Below are 25,103 nucleotides of genomic sequence, written 5' to 3'. Positions count from 1 at the left end.
TCCAATTCTACAGAATTGGAAAGACATTTGCAGCTGGTGGGCTCCAAGGGCTGTGCAGCCTTTTCAGGCATCCAGTGTTTACACTGGTCAGGGAAGGAGGGACTCTTCTCCACACTGGGTCAGGGAGATGCTTGCTGCTTGCAGGAAAGCTATGGTTTTTGTAATCTGGTTCTCCTGCAAGCTACTGTTTTTACCCTCAGCATTGTCCTCTGACTTCAGAATTCTTTCTTCACTTGGACAACAGACTTTAAACCCATAGACTGGCAACTGCACAGTTGTCATTCCCCTCTGCAGAGGTAAAACAAAGGTATCTCGTCAGGTGCCAGCCGCTTCATTACAGTGGGCCTATAGTCTCACGATAAGTAAGTCCACCTTAGTGCAGTCAGGGTGCTTGGCTCAGTGTACTAAGAGTATCATACTAAGAGTACCATGGTCCAAAGTTTGGTCTACTGAACATCTAAAGATTATGACTGTAGTAAGAATTATTACCACATGGTTTTCTGTCACCTAGTGCTTGCACAGCTCCATGTGCTTATGTAAACTGAGTGCTGAGATGCTGAGTTGGGAAGGTAGCCTTTGACACCCATTCTGGAGAGGTGGGAACAGTGAGGCTGATGGAAATGAAAAATGGGGACCTTTGCAATCTTTAAGGGAAACATTTTTTGTAACTGAACAAGTACTTTGGAAACATAAATAGAATACCGAGAATGGCTTTACCTTTTAAGGTACGATATGATCTCACAGGACTGTAAATAAGCAGTAACTCCATGGAGATTTCCAATTGCACTGCAGTGATATTAGTGGAAGCAAAATCAGGATCCCAATCTACACAACAGTTTTAACAATCCCAGTAAGATATTGTGGGCAGTATGTATTCACGTTGTAACTCTACTTTACAGTTTGTTACTAGGAAATAGTCTTCAGCTTGAATTCTTTCAGCACAGCCTGAATGGTGTGATTATTGCCCCATAATATATCCTTACAGTGCCTTCTTGTTCATTTCACAGTAATTTTTATAATTGTATCTTTTTTCATAACTTTCTGCCTTTTTTTTCTCATTTCCTAATTTTGGCCAGGTTGTATCACTCCACTGCTACTAATTCAAATCCCTTTGTTTCCCTGCATTTTTACACAGTGCCTACCTCTCTGTTCAACAGGGGAATCTTCTCTTGTTCTGACTCCCTTTAGCATGATACTGACATTGATTTGCTGCAGTATCTTCTTCTTTGCTTCCTACATGCAACTCCCTGTGCTGAGAAGATGCACTGTCTCTCCACCTTTCTTCCTCTACTGTCCACGGAAATCAGAAAATTCTTTCTATTCCATGAATATTTATATAGCCTTTTAGCTGATATCAATGTGCTTTACTGTACTTTCTTCAAACGTGTTTTGCATTGTTTATGGGGATGGGGTTATGTTTGAATTTCATTCAATTTTCTTCACGTCTTTTGCTTTTATTAATCTAAAGGAAGCAACTTTATGTAAGTTGGATGAAGTGTTTCATCCATGTAGCCAGTGTAGGTGAGGTGACATCCTACAAGAATTTAAAAAAAAAAAAAAAAAAGAAGAAGAGTATAATTAAACAAATAAGTTTGGTGTTTTCTTTTGTTTCTTGTTTGTTGTTGTTGTTGTTGGGCTTTTTTTTTATATATAATATTACAGTAAATAGTGACTACCACAATTAATATCCCATTTTTTATTAAAAGAAAAACACATCACAAATTGCAAGTAGTTAAACACCAGAACTTTACTGTAAATTCATATGGGAAAATATACTTTATTTTCTTTCAAAAAGAAATAGAAATAAATCTAAAAGGATTCACATTTGAAATTACAGGATCTAAGTATATAACAGGGTCCTAGGTGCCCTCAGGAGAGTTTGAAGTATCATGCTGTCTGTCGGTAAGGCACTTTTTACCTTAGCATATTGTTTTATCTGGTCAAATTTTCCACCTTTTGGAAGCCAAAGTGAATGCTCAAGCTTCTTTGCTAAAGTATAGCCACTGTGTATTAAAATACCGAGGATGATTCATTCAGTCAACCCAACATCTACCCATCAGCAGGAGAACAAGCTAAGGAGGCATTATATCTTTCTCTAGCACACCACTTAAAGTGAGGCATTCCAATCTAAAAGGCAGAATTGTTCCTTTGAGTAAAATAATTAACGAGCGCGGGAGGAGGAAAGCTGCAACGAGAGAGACCTCTAGTGGAGGCAGCGGCCTCCCGGCGGGTGGCCTCGCCGCCTCCGCCGCCCTCCGCAGCCTCCGCCGGCCTCTGCCGCCCCGTCCCCGGCTCGGAGGGCGAGAGGGGACCTGGGGGGGGTCCCCAGGCATCGTACAGGGCTCGGTGGGCATCAGCGCAGTGACAGCCCACCGTGCTGTGCAGCTGGAAGCTGGGGCGGGCAGCGTTAAAAATTCAAGTGTTGCTGCAACTCCCGGGTGACTTTCTTTTTTTTTTTTTTTAATTTTCTTTTTTTTTTTTTTTTTTTTGGATATACAGTATTTCGAGGTATAGAAAATTGGTTTTGTTTTACTAAGACTGTAAGACTGTTTGTTGAGCCCTCTCAGAGTTACTTAGGTGAGTAATCCCATTTGGAAAAGCACGGGAGTCAGTGAAGCAATTTGCATTCTTACTCACTAACAAGAACCTGTTATCTTCTGCTGTCATGCCTTAATAATTTGGGGTATTAACATAGTATTTACTATTATTTGCCTTGTTTCTGAGAAGGATTCTTTTTTTTTTTTTTAATTTTTATTTTTAAATTTCTCAATTCCCTCATATAGCAGCTTAGCAGCCCAAACAACTATTTGTCTCAAGTCATTTGCAGCTACAATCACTGCCTCATCTCATAAACTCTTCTTCCTTCCTGGATGTAACATTACTGCAAGTGGTCCCATTGGTATCACGGCTGTTAGCACACGGTTGTGTCCATGGGACAGCTCAACAATCATGCCCAATGCAAAGAGTCTGCACAATTAGGCCCAAAGCACATGAAATCTAGCAAAATAAATAAATAAACAAATAAATATTGATGATAATAATAATAGTAACTGGGGCTATTTTGTACTTCAATAAGCAGTTTCAAAATACGCAGGGCCAGAGAGAGGGGAGACATTCAGTGTGTATTAAGTGCAGGTTATCAAAAAGAAACTGTCTCTGGATTATGTACAGTTTCACTTGACTGAAGCTTCATGGAAGATTAAGCTTCTTTTGTTCTCTGTGCTGTTTCACATAGATCAGTTGATGATGTGCAGAATAATTTTAACCACATATTAAACAGTGGTTAATCTAAGATAAGGAGATGAGCAAATATGAATAGTGAATAGTGGTTTTGGTGTTAATTCTAATTAGAGATAAAACAAGCAGTTCATCAGAAATTTAAACTTTGTGCAGGTTTCTCAAAAATATATGTAAAAGGAAAAGGCCTGTTTACCATCACAGTGTTTACCAGGTGGTCTCAAGAGTGGTACACATAATTTATAAGGGACTCAGTCACTCCTCTCTGATTTATGAAGAATAATAGCACTGAGGTGAATGACTCCTGGAACTGCTGCAGACATGAGAAATAAAAAAGGCAGAAAGTGTTAAAATCCAGGACACTATGTCAAAGAGTTGTGAGTATTAAGCTAGTTGGGTAGCATTTTCAACAAGAGACGGAGGTGGAGTTGTGCGGTTCTGCAGCATATAAAAATAACACATTGTATTCTTGAATTATGACATTTCCAAAATATTGCACTTCAGTCTTTTGCTGGCCCTACAGGAGACCTTTTCTGTGCTTTTTTTCTTGTAAAGATTTAATTGATCTCTTTTGAGGGTAGAGGAGATCTAATATTTTGCAGATCTATTTTTATTTTCAGCTTTTGTCTTAATCCTCTTCATACACCTTTAATTTCTTCATTTGACTTAATTAAGCTTTCCTCAGATATATGAATATGATGAGATTTGACGACCCCATTCATCACACAGGTTATTCACAGTTCTTTCAGGAATTTTACCAACAGTTCTCTGCAATTTGCCAAGGAAACCTGTTTGCTACTTGTGTATAATAAACATTTCATCAAGCCCATGAATCGGACAATAAGCACTTTGGAATTTGCAATGAAAGCATTTATCTTTTTCAGTAGCATGAAATTTATCCATATAGTTTTGTTTTCTGGATGACAATACAACATTACTGGGGAAAGGAATAAGTACATAGATGCATAAGCAAGCAATGACATTATTAAAAAGGGAGAAAAAGCTCGATTCTTTTTGGTTATTTTTCTTTTCAAATATTTGTATTTCTTTTTGTCTTTATTTCTCTCTCTCTCTCTTTGAAGATAAAATGTTAAAGGTAGGTCTGCCAGCCACCTGATTTTTTTGCTCTGATCACATTTATTCTTACATGGTGCATCCTCATTTTTCCTCCTCATGCTTCAGACATTTATTGTATGAAAACAAACCTTATCAATCAGTTACTTGAATATATTGCTGATAGAAGAAGAAATATGGGGTCTCCTTTAGTGAATACCTTTATCATCTTTGCCTCATCATCTGTGATCATATAGGTGTCTGGGCTACTTTTCCCCTGTAGGTGGACTCCTCTCTGAGGAGGACTCTCCTCTCAGACTTCCTGGAGGTGGTCTGCTGCAGAAACATATTTGGCATTGTGATACTTGTGCATAAAATATGTGCTGATCTTTTAAATATGAAAAGATTAATTTCTAGTCCTGAAAAAATAAAAATAAAAATAAAGGTACACCATATTAGGAATGTGTGGGAAGAAAATGGTTAACCAAATGTAATTTACCAATCATTCCTATAAAGAGAAACACATGGTTTCAATTTTCTTATTGAAATTGAATTATTGGTTTAGGACAGGTTGGCAGAGTAAAACTATTTCATGTGTAGCCATCCAATACTCCTTCTCTTTCTTTTTAATCTCCTGAATATATCTAGTAAGTTTAGAGATTGTTTTTTTGGAGCCAAGGTAACCCAAAATACAGTATTCTCTCGCTGTGATTTTTTTTTTACCTTTTATTTTTCATTTTCTGCTAATATAAACAGATATGACTTTGTAAACTTAAAATGTCAGAGAAGACTTTTCTCTGCTATTTGAGTGTACTTTTCTTAAACATCTGTATAGGCAAACAAACTCTGTCCCTATTTCCCTGACAAGAGAGGAACACTTTTGGAGGTATCTTTTCTGTTGGGAATTAAGTTAGCCATATACATCATCATTACTTAAATTATCAGGAAAAACACAAAGGAAATATTTTTGTCATTTCTGTCGCTATTGTAAACCACCAGACACAAATATTCCAGTGTAAATGTGAAGGAATATCTCAGTAACTGTTGAATTTATATTACTATTATCAGGCTCCTAAATTTCTCTTTAAATCTCTAAGCAATATTTTGTGGCAAATCAGGTATTTCAAAGCCAGGTCTGTTACCCTCTGCTGAATGCCTGAGCCACTCCTTTGCTGAGGAGGCCTCGGAGGTTAAACGTTTTTCTGAATTTTCATCTAAACATCATTAGTGCCTCATGCCAAGGAAAACTTAATGGGTGCAAGAGTAACAAAACAAGATGTGTTTCCTAGGCAGACACAAGAAGTGGAAGTTCTGCCCCGTTTCTGACAGGTTCTGTTGGAGCTGGTCTGTTGTTTCCTGGTTCCCTGAGATGCATAATTCCCTCTTGTCTTGTTACAGAGAGTTTGAGCTGGAAGCCATCATGCCATGTCACATCCTCCATGCGGGGTGCTAAGCCTGGAGGTGCCCCAGGCTGCTGGGAAGGCAGAGACCACCAGTGGTAGGGCACGATGCGATGAGTGAATCTGGTGTGCACAGAGAAATTTGCTTCAGATGCTCTCTGTGGTCTGGAATAAATTATGTGGGGAGGAAAGCTGAAAGGTCCTAGAGAAAGAGATGAAAGGACACTCAGTGAGAACGAACAAATAGTGACAGCTGATAAAAACTTCCCAGTTTGGGTCAACATAGCCCAGAAAAGGAAAAGTTCTGACAAACTTAGTACTGCACAGGTACAGTGAGCACCACGGCTTTATATCCATATTTGGTTGACTTATGACAAATAGCATCACAGAGCTGGTGTCTGAGCTCCAGAGTACAAAAATAGACTTCTTTATATGTCTTCAGGTACAGTCTAATAGTCTTGTAGGTACAAATGTGAGACAAGACAGTCTTTGGAATAATTTGCATTTATTAAATGTCATTAAGCATCAAGAGGAGGAAAAAATAAACAAAAATGGAGCTAGGAGGAAAATAAGATCACGGCTCACAAACAGATCAAAGTCTGAAGAGCTATTTATTTCAAACAGGTTTATTTATTACTGTCATTTCTTAATATCTACATGAGCAGTTTTTGTTAATAAACCAGGGAGTGACTGATTAATAACTAATTGAGTCTGGGAGCAGGAACAAAATCATTATATACTGGGAAACAATCATTGCCATGAAAGAAATGCTGCACAGGTGAGGTAAAATGAGTGTGGACAGACAATTGGCTGAAATATGTTTGATAATCCATATAAAACTTGGGAATTGCAAATAACCTCTGCAGAAACCAGGACTGTGAAATAATTCACAAATGAACAAAGGCTAGGAACACATTTGTGACCAATTTAGTTATGTGATTGGTTCTAATATATATTATCATTTTCCCAGGTAGCTTTAAGAGTATGAAAAGATGAACAAAATGACCATTTCATAATAATGTACTTCCTTAGCATGATGGATAACATTTATTATTTATTTCATCAAATACTTCATTAACACAATGAATGCTTCCAAGTTCCAAAAATAACATTTCCCAGGGTTAAAGCATTTTAGACAAAGGATATGAGAACAAAAGTGAGAACAAGAACATTCAAAGTAGGAGAGAATATCACAAAAGAGAGAGGTGGTGAATGTAAGCCATAAAGCAGGATGCTCTCCCACAGCAGGTCCTGCAGGGTCTGTGAGCCATTGCCGTCACTCTAATGCTTCACCAGCCAGGCACCCCCTGCAGGGATTTCTGAGTGCTGGGGTGCAGACATGGACCGTGAGCTCCTCTTCTATTTTTTTTTTTAGTAGTAGTAGTAGTATTAGAAAGTGTTTTTTGCCTTATCTAGAAGACTGTAATAATTCAAAGAATCCCCATCAACATTTTTTATCTCTTGATTTCTATAGATATTTGGAAATATTAAGCAATTTATATATTGCTTATAGAGGTGTATTTTAAAAATGCTTTTGTTTTTCTGAATTATAAGATATCCCCTGGAGTAGCAGAAAACAAAATTATCTGTAAATATAAAATTTAATGCATATCTTCAGTGAAATTTTGAAACATTTACCATATATATTTTCAAAATCTTTTATAAGAGTTTTTTCCCCTTAATGTCGAAGTAGTATTGCCAATTTTAAAGGAACTTTTTTTTTTTTTTTGTAGCGCCCTCTAAATTTAAATATACCTTATAATCCATTTTAACTGTAAAGAGAATACATCTAAGTAGAATTTTATCTCATAAACAATTCTGTTTGGTTCATAAACAGTTCTGTTCATGAAGAGAATTATTCAGACAAATAAAATGCTGCATTCAAAGTGTGAGCAATTCAAAATCTGTCTTCCAGATCGACCCACAGAAGAAAAGTTTTACTCTGAGACCCTTACAGGGAAAATGGTCACTTGTCATTACAATCATGAATATTTCTTATTTTCCAGCTGTTACCGAGCATGTTTAAGATACTCATGAGCTGTTTTGGCAGACACTTATTGATGCATTTTAAGCCTTTTGTTAGGTATAGTCTTTAGTCATTTTAGTACATTGAGAACTAATCTCCAAGTCTGTCAGTCCCATTTTGCATTACAAATCATTTGTAGTTTTATAACTGTCATTTCCAAGGACATCTGGAAAAGATGGATTTATGAAAGGTTATCGTGCATTCTAAGGAGGCTGGGAATTAGCATGACTTTGTAAAGGTTCTTGTAAATTGAGCAGCAGCCATCACTGGCAATAAGCTGTTTTCTGCTCTAGTCAAGTATCTTTATTTAAATATTAAGGAAGAGGTATGACCTTTGGCCTCAAAGATCACTATGATACAGCAATAGCACAATCTATTAGCTGTCAATGAAGTATTATGGCCCTGGCTCTCTCAAGACACCTATTTGTGGACAGTGTTATAATAACCCTTCCATTAGGCATCCCCAAGGCAAATAACCTTGGCTTTAACAGAGTCAGTTTAAAATTCCTTGGAGTAACATTAAGAGAATATCTGGTTTGTGTCAGTTTAGGATCAACTACCAGCATTAGTCCCATTCTGTAAATTGTAAGTAGCTGTGGATTTATTAGAATTATTTTATACATGCCCACAGGTAAATATTAAATACAAAGGATGTGAAAACTCATATTGCTTTCTACTTCCTACATGGAATATATATAGATTAATGGACACCTGACAGGTCTGAGCATTTTAAAGCAGGATCCATTTTCTACTGTATACATTTCATTTCTTTTGTTGATGGAAATTACACAGTACTACTAGAATTAAATTGCACCAAAAATAATAATAAAATAAAATCTTTCTACAAGATATAGTAAATGTGATTAAAAGCAGTTTAGATAATATTCCAATGAGTTGGTATGTTATCCTATATAGTTAGGTACAGCTACAATAAGATTAGGGAACTTTCTAAAAAGCTGAGAAAATTTCATATGCTCAGTCTTGTTTGTCTTCACTCTGCAGATATCAGTATATTTAATATGCAAAGTTAAGTGCAAGACCAAGTGTTTTTAAACTTGTGGGATATTCAGAATGAGTCTTTTAAACAAACAGAACAAATCTGATAGTGCTCCCCTATTATCAGCTGAACTGCTTTGAAATACAAACTACAGGAGTTCTCCTACCTATATAAAACCAGCTAAGGTTGTTTTTTGTACCCTCTGCAAGAGAACAACTCTAAAGTCATCTTCCCTCAGAGGTAACAGTCAAGGTCAAACTCCATTTAAGTACTTCAAAAAATCACAGATACCTGCAAATCTTAAAAATAAACTAATACAAATCCTATTAACATTTCAAATATTTTGGCCTGTATACTGGTGATAGTTTTTTCTTCTGAATCCAGCTTTAATGTCTAATACAAGTGGCTTTATTGCTAAAACCTAACAAACAATGTGCTTACTGTTGTGAAATCAGAAGTGTGACTGGTTCTGCAAGTGTACCTTCTATACAACTTTATTTTCTGATTATTTTTAGCAGTAGTAGATTATTCTGCAGGTGGGAATAAAAGCATTCATGTGATGGGAAACTATATGAGCTGTCTCCCAGCAAGGTTCAGTGCCTCCACACCATCTCCCTGGTCCCTGAAGGGCTTTGATGGAGCCAAGGCAGTGATGGATCCCCTCCAGCCACTGCCCCCAGGACTCCTCTGCTCAAGGAAGGTTTACACATTGCAGAGGAAGAAAGCACCTGAATGAAAATAACTCAGTGCTAAATTGGCCAGTTGTCTCCACTTAGTTTTGAAGAGTTCCCTTCCCACCCCCTCACCACCCGCAGTTCTTGACCTCCTTAGAGGTTTTTATAGGAGAAGGACGAATAAAGGGAAAAAAATGCTGTGGAGGCAATAGTCTATCATGCTGTGATCCACCCCCTAATGGGTGCATAGGGATTTATCCCCTTGCTTAACAAAGGCAGAAGAGATAATTTCTACCTGGGTCACGACTGGAAATACTCAAAACTGCTGGTACAGATTCAGTCTCCAGCCAAATTGTACAAATGCCATTGCTGCCCTGAGAACCTTGGGTTTCAGGACCAATCTTTTCTGCCAGGGAGCTCTGCTCTCCCCCAGCATGGCATGGCAGCCCCAGGCAAGAGGAAGAGGCCCCTGAGTCAGACTGAGGATGCCAGAATTTTGCACCTGCTGTTTTGGCCCTGACCTTCTCAGAGTTAGAAGCTGTGGGTTCAAAAAGCAGAGCACAGTGAAAAATGTGACCCTGACAAGCTTTTTTTTTTTTAACCAGTGCTAGGAAACAACATAGTTTCAAAGCAAACAATTAAGTTGGGGATTACAGTGGTTGTTTTCAAGTGTTCAGTACTCACATATTGCACACTAGGAAGGCAATATTCGTGTTCAATAAAGGGCACTTGACTTCTGGTTCATTCTCCCTTTAGCACTCCTCTTACAGTGATATTGGATACAAAGCCATTTTCTTTCATAGGGCAATACATGGCAGAGTCTAGGATGTAATTTAAGGGGCTCTATTGATATCATAAATTACAAGAAGTCTGCTGAAGCAGTTTATGAATGGCAGTAAAAACCTGAAACTGAATTACATCATTAGAATCATGTACCACATACATGTATTATTATTTATAATAAAGACCTAGATATCCTTGTATTTTATAGATGAGGAAGATGCCATAGGACCCTGTACTAAATAGAAATAGGACTCCCACAGCCTTTTGCTGGCAGATATGCTTCACTGATGGAAGAGAAAACCACTGTTTATGAACCTGATCCACAAAGGAGGAAAGCAACACAGGTCTCTAAGCCTGGGAAAGTGCCATACCACTGCAGAGCTTTCTACCGGACCAGTTCCTTGTGCCACTCTCTGAGTAACATCTTTACTTCCCTACCAGCCCACTGAAATTGATATGAACATTGAGGATCAGCAAAATAGGACATAAGGTTGTTATATGAGGCAGTAATAAACATATTTTTATTGACTATGGAAAAGATAATTTTATGCTTTGGGTGCAAGAACTGAGGCATAAAAACCTTTATTTACCACAAAGTGCCGAGTAAAGCCAAGAGACTTTACTGGTAGAAACAGTCTGCCCACACTAGCAAGGCTATCAAGAGTAAGAAATGTGCACCTATGGGTTGCACCAACATTCTGGTATCTCAGGGGTGTAATGGAACCAGACATCTATGTCCTACTGAATTCCAATATACTGAGCTTCAGTTCCTCTGAGATGGCAAGCCTAAAAGGACAAATATGTTTATTTTGCTCAGACATTTGGTAATATTGAGGGTCAAGATATTTAGAAAACCATTTTTAGCCTTTTAAATAATCATATGATTATTTCTCACCAGTAGAACATTGGGATTGTTTCAGGGCTATGAACCTGCTAACCACTGACTGATTTGCTCGTTTCAGCTGAGGCTGCAGTTGGACTTTGACAACAAGGAGGAGCTGCTGATGCTCCTCACACAGGCACCAGCCTCTGGAAGAGTAAGGACAGCAAAGAAGGGAGGGATGAGTATTGTATTTTGTCCTACAGAACCTTTGAAAATGTAAGGCAAAAGAAAGAACAGTTTGAGAGAAGTAGGTGAGGAGAGGCACTCACCATAGTTTCCTACATGGAAGCTGTGAATAGACTGAGGAGGGCCAGAAATAATCTCCTTTCTTTTTCTGAAGGAAGTGGCAGGCTCTGCCAGAGCCCAGCCTGGTGCTCCCCTGATTGCTTCTCAGGTTGAAATTTTCCCTTGAGCACTAGCTCAATCTTCTCTTGGTGCACCAGCTCCTGTTTGTGACATCTAGAGATCAAGAATGTACCTTCTTTTGTTTTCCATACTGCTTACCTTTAGCTGTCTCAGGTTTTGTTTTCACCTTGCTCTTACCCACTGGGAGGAAAAAAAAAAAAAGTCAAATATAGTGTAATTTGAAATGTAAATTCCCAAGTAGAGACAATGCTCCTTGAGTGTTTATTGCAAAAGTTGTTTCTTTGTTCCATGCTTACACTTGACCGTGCTTACTTTACCTCACAGCAAGGATAAGTTGCTTTGTGTTGGTTTGTTTTTATAGCAAGCTGGTTGTGTATATTAGCTGTCCTGTAGTAGGAAGTGTTTTCCAATGGAAATGATGGAATGGTATTTCTGCAACAACTCCAGGTATTTGCTTTTCTTTCCTAATGGCTCTGTGGTGATGCAGGACTTTTTCTTGGTGAGGTTCATCCCTCTAATGATAAGAAAACGTGCCCATGACATGGATCAACTAATTGATAAAAAGACATCATATTCAGAATTTTTGATGTTATTGTCTTATGTTTTCAAGAGACACATCTCCTTTAACTTAGTCTGTTCCTGGGACACAGTGTGAAATATTTAGCTACAAGATTTTTCCACATTCTGTATATTAAACTTAAATAATCTGGAATCATGTGGTCACTGAAGATAAAACCACTGAAAGTAAATAGAATGTACAAACATATGTTTAGGTAAAATGATAAAAACCAGGCAAACAAGAAAATCACCACCATCACAAAGTTGATCTTCTCACAAGGTTTGTAGAAGAAAGAGCTCTTGACCTACACCAGACTTTTGCCTCCCTCTTGTTCAGACCACCATCTGGATTTGAGGCAGGATGATTAAGAGAGCTGTGCCAGCTCAGAGGAAGAAATTCAGGTGGAAAAAGAATCTGGGGAGAGATGTCTTCCCTGCAGAATGGAGATGGCTGTGCCCAGAGTGGCACTGGTTGTAGAAAAGAGCTGTTGTCATCACCACCATCTGCATTGCAAGGACACGCACTCTTGAGATATTCCTAGGGTATAAGCGGGGGAATATATTCTGGAAAAAATCATGGAAAATATTCTGTTTATTGCCTCCTTTCACACTGAGGGAAGTTTCCAACATTAATGCCTCTGCTAATTGCAGCAATTTGTGATGGGGATTTCCAGATAACCTAACACCAGCTTTTTTTTTTTTTTCTTTTTTTTTTCTCTTTTTTTTAAGTGAAAATTAACACCTGAAGTCCCATCAACAGGAAAAAAGATCTTAAGTCTAGGTGCTAATGCAAGGATTGTTAGGTTTTTCAAGGTGTTAAAATCATTAGGATAACTGGTCATCCAGATCTTTTGAGATGTATGTACCCTGCTATATACACTCTGATGTACTGTTGTAATATGTATTTATAGATAGAAGAGTAAAAGTAAGAGTCATGCAATTTTCTGACGAAACTACATGGCAGATAGAAAAATGAATGCCAACATACTAAAGTGCATGAATGAGATGAATGTATTAGCCATCATCTTAGCGCTAAGTACATCCACTTAGGTACATGAATTTTATTTTGAAAATAATAATAATAATAATAATGCAGTTTGGAAAGGAACCGAGAAGATGTATTTCAATGACTTTTTTTTATATATATAAAAAGGTTATTTCTTATGATTTGGGGCATTTCCCCTTCTTATACAAAGTGTTGTCTATCAAACTCATAAGCATATGAATCTCTTCGACTATACTATTGTTCAATCTGCCTGTTCATAACTCAGCCTCTTATTCCATTATAATGCTTGAATGATTCACATGCAATATTTCCAATCCACTTTTCCTATCTTGTGAAACTTTTTAACGAAATGTTAGCATTTGCAGGCACCAGATGTTTTGACATAAGGAGAAGCAATATGTAAATTTTAATCCATGCTAGGAACAATAGCCTGGAGGCACCTTTTTCTTATTACATGAATCATATACTTAACCACAATGTGGTGGATTATATCAAAATCATCACCACCCTGAATATAGAGCACTTGTCTTGTGGTTGCCAATTAATGAAACTGATATATATTTAACTTGATGGGTACCAGTGATTTAACCAATAAGCCTTATCATACTTCACTACCATAGCTTCCTTTATAATTAGACTTCTGATCTGATAATTATCACAACTTCATACATTTTCCTCTAATCTCCCATTGGTTGTCAGCACAAATGATGCTGGCATCAAATCTGTTTCCCTGTCAATTGCAAATACCATTACTTTTAATCAAACAATGTATCATATAGTGCTTTTCTAAGCTATGAAATAACTTTTGATTTTATTTTCTAATGCTGTTTATTTACTCATTAAGAACCTGGTTCTGCAACAGGCTGGGCATTGCCTGTCTTCAAAGTGAACTAAGGGCTCTCAGTTCCTCACAAAGGAACTGAATACCTTTTATAATCAAATCCTAAGTGCATAATGAATAAGTAAAAAATCAAAGCATCCTTCCATGTCTAATCACTGAGCTTTAAATAATATTTATAATATTATTCTGTTTTAATACTGATAGGTGTGTCTTAATGATTTGATGAAATAAAAGAGCCTGGAGAGAATCTTTAGTACAAATCAAATGTTTATCTGATATACACAAACAATGAGCACTATTTTACGTGAAACAAATGAACTATTACAAAACTATAGCTGAAATATATATCACTACTTAACAATTTTTACATCATGTCATGAACAGAAAGCACCAAATATATTCTAAAGAAAGCAGCACTTTTTATATTAGGAATTCAAAATGCAACCCAAATCCTTACTTAATTTATTAAGCAAGAATATCTTTTAGCGACAAAATGCTACCTAATTATCAGCTTTAAAAAAATGTTTTACATCTTAAAATACAATATTCTGTTTATCCTAAATTGTCTGGGGAACATCTAGTACATTAAAAGGTTTTTGTAGAGCTTCTTAGTGATTTAACTGATATCATCATGCCTGCTAGCAATTTTGCAACATTCTGAAAACACTTTCCATAAATCAAAGCCTTAGCAGCAGGAATAAGCAGATGGCAGGAGACCATATTAAAGAATGTATCAATTATTTTTATTAATGGGAGGCTACTGGATCATGATGTATCATAATGGACTAAATGTTTAGCAGTTGTGAAGTGTTTTGTCTGTTAGGTATCTCAGATGCTCTTAGCGGATGTTATTATATTGTCTTGTGATGGCATTCTTTGTGGGACTGGATAGTGAAGTTTCACAAGAGACATATAAAGAAATGTTTTAATTTCAGTCCTTTAATTGTATTCATATAATAAACATAAAATACCAGCATGTATAAAATGTAATTTCAAAAAGACTGCATATACAGTGTGTAATAAAGTACATTCTGTCTGCATACATTGACTTAGAAAACAAGATACTATATGGTTAACAATGAAAAATAGCAATTATTATAAAAATATTCTACAGTCTCATAATAGTAATGTAAATGCCTTTACTTATCTAAGAGACTTAACATAATTTTAAATTGCAATAATTTTACATCCTCCATTCATATATACAGCCCTATTAAAGTCAAAAGGTATTACAATAGCAGTGTTCTTATTAAGATTAAATGACTGAATTATATTTAGTTATTTTACTATATAAAACAACTGAATTCTGTTTGTTAAAACTGCACTTACTGTAGCTTTTCATGCTATCTGTGCTATGCACAGTGAAAAATAATTTATGTTTCTGTTCTTAGTATAGTATCTATATCCATTTCATGAATTAAACGGGATGTTAATATTTCAGCTCCCTTTCCTTTTATGTAATTATCAGTCTGCTGGTTTATGTATTCTGTAAGAACATGTCCACCAGTTTTGAACAGCTGCTACTGAAAACAAGCAAGAATTCCTCATTTAATACATTTTGACAAAAATAGCCAGTTCTTCTCACCCGTGCCCTGATTTGAGGTCAAATTCTGTACGTCTTTAAATTCTTTTCTAGACCTAGAACCACGGACAAATTATGCATCTCTTTTTTGAGAGATTTTGTTAAATAGATCTGTATAGGAAAGAGCACAAATTGTGTTTTGCATGCACCACATTTTAGTCGAGTAAAACTCCCCGGCATAGGAAAGAAATTCTGTCTGAGGAAGGAAGGATGTCAGGATTTGTCCCTGTAGTCATGCAGTCCCTTTCCTCTGTCCAAGCCAGAAGGCACCGTGCTCTGCTCTGCTCCAAAAGCCCTCCCAGCTTCACAGCAATCTCACCAAATTGAGGTGGGAGACCAACTGCTTATTCCAAAAAGTCTGGGATACAGATACCAGCAGAAACTTCTAAATACCTTCAGCACCGCCTATGTGGTGCCCTAGCTTATCATTTCTGGTGCCCTGTATCACCATTTAATTTCAACAGTGATGTGTAATACAGGTTATTGTTATTAGTGAAAACACTAATTATGATGACTTCTTACTAAAAAAAAAAAAAATGTAATGGTAGTGAAACAACATCACCATAATACAAACCCACAGGTACAGATACATTTAGTGTTTTGGTTAGGGGTACTGGGGTTCATGTGTGAATGAAGACAGCTTGAATATGCTTAATGATAGATGCAATACAGTATATTGCAAAAGGAGCATTTCCTATCTTCTGTTAGATTTCTCAAGCAGGAAGAGAAAAAAAAAATCTGGTGCTTTAGACTGAAGCAATTGTCAGAAGAATGAAACTCAACTTTAAAAAAATTTAATGGATGCACTATAATGTTTTTTAGAACAGTGCTTATAAAAGTGATGAAACTCAGGATGTTATTTAAAGTCAATATAGTTCAGAAGAGCGGCCTAACTCCCATGCAAAAGTTCAATGGGAAAATCATGTTATACATTCATATTTAATTTCTTTTTCTCCATTATGAGCAATCCACAATGGCGTATTTAAAACCAATGTAGTAGAAACTGCAGTACAAGGACAAATGGTGTTTGATGTCAACCAAGTATCTCCTCCTTTCATCAGCTGACGTGGACAGTACATATCCTACACTAGACATAAAGTCGGAATAAATGTTACTTTCAATTCATCGTATTCCGTATTTGAATGTCAATATTAGCTAGTCTTTGGCAAAACTATGACAAAGTGAGATCTATTGAGCCTAATTTATAGAAGCGCTCCAATTAAAATGCTCATCAGCTCTACGTTCAATTGCCTATTGTTTATTTGTTTTTACCTTTTGTTAATTTTGTTCATTTGTTTTTCCATTCCTTTCCTCCATGTTAAAAAAATAAATAAAAATGAGTTTGTTGTTTTGATTAATTTTTAACCATACAGTGGAAGCATATCAGAGCTTCTAAGGAGGGTCAGGTTTGTGTTGGGCTATCTGGGAACTCATACATACGTGACAAAAATATCAATTCTGCTCTGCTCAACTTATATCCAAGCAGTTTGCATAGGCTCACAGAAATCATCAAGTTTCCTAAAAACATAAATATTCTCATGAGGTTGGATATTCCATCATCTTTCATAGCCATCTAGATGTAATTTTTTATTTCACCGCTAACTTTCCAATTAAAAAACTATTATGATATTACAGGGTCAGTCAGGAATGGCTTATGGCCCTGGATGAATACAGACCTCATGAGGACTATTAGGAGGACCCAGGTACCAGTAGGCAATAGGAGGAAACAAATGCTCTGTTCTTGGATAATGTTTAAGTACATTTAAATACATTTAAACCATTCACACAAATAGAAATCCATTTTCATCTCTGTTCCTGATCATGTGACATTTCCGAAGAATGAAGCAGGGCTCAGTGACACCAATACTTAATACATACATTAGAAATATATTTGGAATTATTAGAGGACTCCCAGATGTGTTCTTTTGGCTTTGGTTGGGGAAGAGCTATGAAGAACTTATGCCAGTTTATTTCCCATGTATTAATGTTACAGTAAGAATGACTGCACTTCATGTACTGCAGCAACATACATCACCCTCCGGAATTTCACTGTGTATTGAAATGATATGCATTTATTGAGTCATCAAAACATGTGTCATGAGTGCCCACTCCTAGAATGCAAGTTATGGAAAGCAGTGCATCACATCAACACTTCTGAATATCCACTTTGGTTTGAAGTCTTCCTGTCTTTTCTGCAAATTTGAAATTAAATTCTCCTTGTTTCAATACGTTTACTGGGACTCTGTTCATCTTCCTCCATTTCCAAATGGATCAAAGCTTGGGTATGGATAAGATAGAGTCCCTTTAGCAAAACCTTAGTGTGCTGCCCAAGGACATTGAAAGGACTGTCCAGAAGCACACTGGCATGTGTAAATACTCTGATCCCTTCCACAGAAAGAAGGACACAGTTTGAATACTCTTGGAATAAGCAGCTAACGCAGCACTGTTACCAGTAGTGCTTGTTTTAAATTGTGCTAATTTTAACGTGAATTATCTTTGTTCAGTCTTGTACATCCATACAGTTTTTCTGAATACTTTCTGCTGAAATGTCATATCTTTTTCTCTCTGAGTTCCTTTGAGTCTCTGTCATTATGCTAGTTTCCATTTTTCATCTGTATCATTAAAATATATATTAAAAGTCTGATCTCTTTCTACAAATGAAATTATATATATATATTAAAAAAAAAAAAACAGGATTGCATGAAAAACTTAATGGATATTCTCATTTTAAAAACAAGTCTATGCAGTTTTAAATTCATGTTCACTTCACTTGTGCAAATGCATTACCATCTGTTTTTTTCAGATTTTAGAACCTGTAACATTTCTACAGTTCCCAGTTTAAATATTTCCCTACTGTTTCTCATGCTTTGTAGAATTTTTAATACAAAATTCTCATTTTAGTTATGAAAAAAAAAAAAAAGAAAATAACAAATGACTAACTCATCTTTATAACAGATAAATATACGTATAGACTGAAGAGAGTCTGAATACATTTGTGTAACATGGATATTCCTTTTGTCATAACCATATTCATAGTGCTGTAAAAAGTCATGGAACAATTATCAAAATATTTCTAGTGAAGAAAGATTTGTGCAAATGTCAGCTGTGAATAGATGGTGTGAATTTGGGGTAAAGTGATATGAGTTCATGTCCTTCTCATTTTCCTGTGAAGTAAGGACTGATTTAAACTCTTGCCTGTTATCTTCGCAGTGGTTCTCCATATTTGTATTTGAAACAAGCACAAACACCATGCTTACACTCAACTAAGTCTTTTAGAAAGTGGTTTAAGGAAGTGTGAGGCCCTTTCTGCTCTTATAAATCATCTCCATCATCTGTGCTAAAGCTGCTTCTCCTGCTGCTCTCTTTTGATGCAGCTGGGGATGTGGAAGACAAGAGCGGGTCTGCTCCAAATGGTGATACCGTGTCATCCAGTAAAATTTCCTCTAGTCGTTGCTCTTCTTTTAAAGCTGCACTGAAGGACAAATCGGTAAAGTGTGAAAGTGGATCAGAAAAGGCTGTAGATCCATCACAAACAGTAGAATTTTGTCCATGTGCCAAAGGCATTTGTTGAGAGTAGTCTACAGAGTTCTCCTCTGGATATGACTGTTGCTTGATGACCTGTGCAGCTAAATCTACAGCACTGAGTGAAGATATGACTGGAAGGCCATGAGCACGTGCCTGAATCTCTAGTTCCTAATGTTTAAAAAATAAAAATAAAAATTAGATAATGATTTTGGAAGAGAAATAATGTCTTCAAAACTATTGCAACAAGTATACAGATCATACATGCATATTAATTATACCTCTTATCTAGTTGTGAGACTATGTTAAAATACAAAATTGTTAATCTAGGAAAATTTGCCATGTGCTTCCAGAGATAGTTTTCTTTTTAATTCCACCGCTGTCATTAAGCAGCAGGAAACATTAGAGATGGGAAAGCTTTACTGAAAGCATTGCCTTGTGGACCTAATAAAGTTGAAAGAAAAGTGTTGCAACTTTTGGGTCTGTTATTCGTTGCTATCCAGAGAAACAAAAGATACTTTATGATGCTAATTTACTGATATATTTGTAAATTACAATAAATAAGGTGATTAATTTTATATCTGTCTATCTATGTCACCATTGCATGTATAAATATTCATATTCTGTTGCTTTGTGTCATGAGCAGACATAGCATGGCACACTATGCCCAAAGAAGTGCAAAGTTTGAAATGGTTACAGAGGGAAAAGAAAACACAGAAAGAAATTTTGTGTTCATTATTGATTTTTGGCAGGAGAAATGTACCTTTTCCTTCCTGTTTTGTCCTTCTCAGGTTATCATATATACATAAGTTAACCGTTTGTGCAAATACTTTATTAATTTTCACTGTATTCCTTTATGTAAGGTTTAATTATGAAAGAAATTTCCTAGAAATCTGAAAAAAAATACCTCATCCCCAATTTACACAGCAATAAACAGGGAAAAACAATTCATTTTCAGTAAGTGACATTTGGGAAAAATGATATAGATTAATAAAATTTGATGAGGGATAAGTACTGAGAAAGCTTTGTAGTTCATGGCAACACTCTCATACAAACCTGAATTCGAAGCAGAAGTCTTCTGTTAGTGTGCTCTAATTTCTTCTGTCTGTGTTCTAATTCTCTGGCTCTCTGTTGTTCTTTTTGTAGCCACTTGATGTACTCCACTGATGCTTTTAAAATAGTTCCTTTGTTCCAGCGCATATCACTGCAGAATGTAGAGATAACCTTTTCACAATTGTGCATGTCAGCAGAATTCATAAGAACTTACAAAATCTTTTACATTAATATGAAATAATGATTTACATGACTATTATTCACTCTTAGATATTATTGCTTCTGAATGGAAATTTTAATAGAATAGTTAAGAAGCCCTTATATAGTAAAATTAATCCCAGAATGAAAATAAGTGTCAAAAGAAAGTAATAAAGTGACTTTTTGTGGGAGAGCTAAATGCAATATCATGATTCTACCATTACAGTTTTTATATTTTTAGTGAAAATTGCTTTTATTATTAACTCTAAGATTAAAATCTATGTGCAGTAGTTCTGCATTAATGAACTAGGAAATATACATTACTGAGGACTTAAGACTAAATTTTTAAAGATCATTTCAAATATACTACTCCTTTTACTTGACTTACTAATGAGGTTGCTTTTATGCTTGTTGAGGAAAAAAATGGTCTATGTTGAATGTCACTCATCACTGACGACAGACAAATCATGGTTTGGTAACCACAATGGTATGACAAAAATTCTTGCTTAAGCCCATTCAACAAGCTTGAAACAATATAAATCAGGTTGAAGTCCACAGCTACATAGAGACACCAATTTAAAATGAAACTCTTGCCCCCAAAAAATAAGATTAAACCCTTCCCTCATTCAGGAATTCATGGTTTAGCTACCAGCTTACAAGCAGTCTTACTAACAATACACTTGTTCAAACTTAGCATGAGTTCAAGGACTTCCATACATCCATTTGTTAACTTTCCATATACTCCTTTATGCAAGGTCTTAGAGGCCTTGCAACAGGAATAATTTTCTCTTGAAAATGTTGAATTTCTGATAAAATTCAGTATTGTGTAATACAGGGATGGGCAGTGCTGCATTAATATACATACAGAAGAGTTTATCCAAACTACCTGCTTCACTGCAAGATGGCTTAAACTGAGCAGAAGACAGACAGCCATTCTGGTCTTATAAACCAAGCCCGAGAGGGAAAAAACTGTTTAAACCAGTAAGAATCTGAGGTTGGGAGTGAGAAGTAACCAAATTAGTGTGTTGTTTTTAAGTATCTGTTCCAAATGCATATACTTATACCCTGGCATTGATAGAATAAAAAAAAAAGAAGATATATATTATACTCTCATCTATTACCACTTTCCATTATTTCTTGTTTGCTTTAGTTAAGGAGACATGACCCTACTCACATGCATGTGATCTGGAGTGGACTTATTTCTTTTAGAAGTGTCTATGTTTTACATTCAGCTTCCTAGAGTAAATACCTAAGGAACCTTGCACTCTTATCCCAAAGGTAAGCAGCCTTGATCTCCACCAAGACTGCCGTCTTTCTCCTGAATGTATAGGGCAAATGCTAGGCAGGTACAGGATCTGGGGATCCAGTTCAATGATAAATGCTTATGGAGCTCATAGCTTTAAAGATGCTCAGAAAACTAATTAAAATGGTTTGTGATAGAGCATCACAGTGTTTAACTATGCCCTAGAATTTAGATCATTTGCTAGGGATTTGGGAGAACCAGCCTTATGGTCAGAGAAGGATGGAATTCACATCTCCTTCCTCTCCAGGCAGCAGACAAACCATGGGGCTCCAGCAAACTCCTCTCAGCCATGTGGGCCAGGAATACACAGCTTTGGGGTTTAGAAACTGGGGAAGTCAGAGAGAAAATGGTTATTGCCTCACACCAGGCTGTCTGCAAAGCCAAAACCTCACAGGCTGCTCCCTAAAGTGGGTATGTATTTTCATTTAGACCATCTCTGGATGGAAAATTAGGCAGAGGTGGGAGCAGGAGCCAAGAGCAGAGCCTGCGTCCCTCATGAGAGCTGAATCATCTCTTGGCAGTCCTTCTGCCCTCCTTGCTGTCCTTCATGCCTATGGGAGAGCAGAACACCACAGAATCACAGAATCACAGAATCACAGAATCGAAGGGGTTGGAAGGGACCTCAAAAGATCATCAGGTCCAACCCCCTTGCCAAAGCAGGTTCCTTAGAGCAGGCTGCCCAGGTAGGCATCCAGACGGGCCTTGAATATCTCCAGAGGAGACTCGACAACCTCCGCAGGCAGCCTGTTCCAGTGTTCCATCACTCTCACTGTGAAGAAGTTCTTTCGCATGTTGGTGCAGAACTTCCTGTGCTCTATCTTGTGACCATTACCCCTTGTCCTATCCCCACAAACCACTGAAAAGAGGTTGGCCAAATCCCTCTGTCTCCCACACCTCAGGTATTTATACACATTGATGAGATCCCCTCTCAGTCTTCTTTTCTCCAGGCTGAACAGACCCAGGTCTCTCAGCCTTTCTTCATAGGGAAGATGCTCCAGGCCCTGCATCATCTTTGTGGCCCTCCGCTGGACTCTTTCCAGGAGATCCCTGTCTTTTTTGTACCGGGGAGCCCAGAACTGGACACAGTACTCCAGGTGAGGCCTGACCAGGGCAGAGTAGAGGGGGAGGATCACCTCCCTTGACCTACTGGTCACGCTCCTTTTAATGCACGCCAGGATCCCATTGGCCTACTTGGCCACGAGGGCACACTGCTGGCTCATGGTCAACCTGTCGTCCACCGGGACCCCCAGGTCCTTCTCCTCAGAGATCCTCTCCAGCAGGTCGTCCCCCAGCCTGTACTGATACGTCCGGATTGTTCCTTCCCAGGTGCAGGACTCTACACTTGCTCTTATTAAACCTCATTTGGTTTCTTCCTGCCCATCTCTCCAGCCGGTCCAGGTCTCACTGAATGGCAGCACAGCCTTCTGGCGTGTCAGCCACTCCTCCCAGCTTTGTGTCATCGGCGTACTTGCTGAAGGCAGACACTATTCCCTCATCAAGGTTGTCAATGAAGATGTTGAACAAGACCAGACCCAGCACCGACCCCTAGGGAACGCCACTAGTCACAAATCTCCAGCTGGACTCTGCACTGCCAATCACCACCCTCTGAGCTCAGCCAGTCAGCCAGTTCTCAACCCACCTAACTGTCCACTCCTCTATCCCATACTTTCTCAGCTTTGCTATCAGGATGTCATGGGAGACAGTATCGAAAGCCTTGCTAAAGTCAAGGTAGATGACATCCACTGCTCTCCCCCCATCTACCCAGCTGGTGATGCCATCATAGAAGGCAACAAGGTTGGTTGAGCACAACTTCCCCTTGGTGAATCCATGCTGACTACTCCTCATAACATTCTTCTCTTCCAATTGCTTGGAGATGACATCCAGAACAAGCTGTTCCAACACCTTTCCAGGGACAGAGGTGAGACTGACTGGCCTGTAGTTTCCCAGATCCTCCTTCTTGCCCTTCTTGAAGACTGGAGTGACATTGGCTATCCTCCAATCTTCAGGCAACTCTCCTGTTTTCCAGGACCTTTCAAAGATGATAGAGAGCAGTTCGGTGATCACCTCTGCCAACTCCCTTAGCACACATGGATGCATCCCATCAGGACCCATGGATTTGTGTGCGTTGAGCCCACTCAGACGCTCCTGAACTACTCTCTCGTCAACCAGGGGGGATCCCTCCCAGCCCCTTTCTCCTCCCACCAGGGTTGAGGAGTCCCGGGGGGGAGTCCTTGAAGCAAAGACTGAAGCAAAGAAAGCATTCAGTATCTCCACCTTCTCGGTGTCTCCCGTTACCAAGACACCCCCCTTGTTCAGCAAGGGACCCACATTATCCCTAGTCTTCCTTTTACTGTTTAAATACTTAAAAAAAAAAAAAAAAAAAAAAAACTTCTTATTATCTTGTATCTCTTTTGCAAGCCTCATCTCTAGGTGAGCTTTAGCCTTCCTCATCGCGTCCCTGCAGGCCCTGAGAACACTTCTATACTCCTCCCAAGAGGACAGGCACTTTTTCCACATTTCATAGACCTTCCTCTTCCTTTTGATCTTACCGACGAGCTCCTTGCTCATCCACGCAGGTTTCCTGCCCCCCTTCCCCGATTTCCTACTCTTAGGGATGCACCGATCCTGAGCTTGGAAGAAGTGCTGTTTAAATGTCGCCCAGCTCTCACAAGCACCCTTGCCTTCTAGCAACCTAGCCCATGAGATACTCCCAAGCTGGTCCCGGAAGAGGTCGAAGCTAGCTCTTCAAAAGTCCAGGGTAGCAATCCTGCTACTAGCCTTACTTCTTCCACCAAGTTCCATCTTGAACTCCACCATCTCATGGTCGCTGCATCCCAAGCTGCCCCCAACCTTCACATCCTTAACAAGCCCATCCCTGTAGGTAAGGACAAGGTCTAGAAGCACCCCCCACCTTGTCAGCTCCTCCACCACCTGCATCAGAAAATTGTCTTCAATGCACTGTAGGAACCATTTGGACTGCGCATGCCTGGCCGAGTTGCTTACCCAACAGATGTCTGGATAATTGAAGTCCCCCATGAGAACCAGTGCCTGGGATCTTGAGGCTACTACCAGCTGCTTGTAGAAGGCCCCATGGACCTCCTCCTCCTGATCTGGTGACCTGTAGTACACCCCCCACAGCAGTGTCCCCCATACCAGCCCACCCTGTAATTCTCACCCACAAGCTCTCCACTTGTCCTTCACCCTCCCCCAGGTGGAGCTGGGTACACTCTAATTGCTCCCTCACATAAAGGGCAACATCACCCCCTCGCTTCCCCAGCCTGTCTTTCCTGAAAAGGGACATAGCCCCCCATGACAGCATTCCAGTCTTGTGAGCTCTCCCACCACGTCTCTGTGGTTGCTACGAGATCGTGGCCCTGCGACCGAACACAGATCTCGAGCTCATCCTGTTTATTTCCTATGCTCTGTGCATTGGTATACAGGCACTTTAGGGAAGCAGCAGGTGCAGTTACCCCTGGAGGGATACAAGAAGAAGATTCCGGACGGGGTATCGGGATCGTTACCTTCTCTGAGGAGCCCTCAGACAATCCTATGGGACAACTCAGAGGTTTTTCCCTACTATCTTCAACAGTGACAGCAGTGACAACTTCCCCCAGCCCTTCT

The 25,103-nt window shown here is 38.4% G+C and overlaps 1 protein-coding gene across 4 annotated transcripts in view; it reads right to left on the bottom strand.

Moving 5' to 3' along the window:
• Nucleotides 1-14,070: 14,070 nt before the first annotated feature.
• TFEC (transcription factor EC) overlaps nucleotides 14,071-25,103 on the bottom strand; it is a 150,157-nt gene continuing 139,124 nt past the window's right edge. For all 4 annotated transcript variants that reach the window (XM_066991409.1, XM_066991419.1, XM_066991427.1 and 1 more), the window contains 2 exons: nucleotides 19,985-20,132; nucleotides 14,071-19,099 (listed from right to left, as the gene is read on the bottom strand). In XM_066991409.1, the coding sequence (XP_066847510.1) occupies nucleotides 18,719-19,099; nucleotides 19,985-20,132 (529 nt within the window). In that variant the 3' untranslated portion in view covers nucleotides 14,071-18,718. The remainder of the gene's footprint in view (nucleotides 19,100-19,984; nucleotides 20,133-25,103) is intronic.

This window comes from Anser cygnoides, chromosome 1 (assembly GCF_040182565.1).
Source record: "Anser cygnoides isolate HZ-2024a breed goose chromosome 1, Taihu_goose_T2T_genome, whole genome shotgun sequence".
NCBI lineage: Eukaryota > Metazoa > Chordata > Aves > Anseriformes > Anatidae > Anser > Anser cygnoides.
This window is presented reverse-complemented; position numbering and strand designations above follow the sequence as displayed.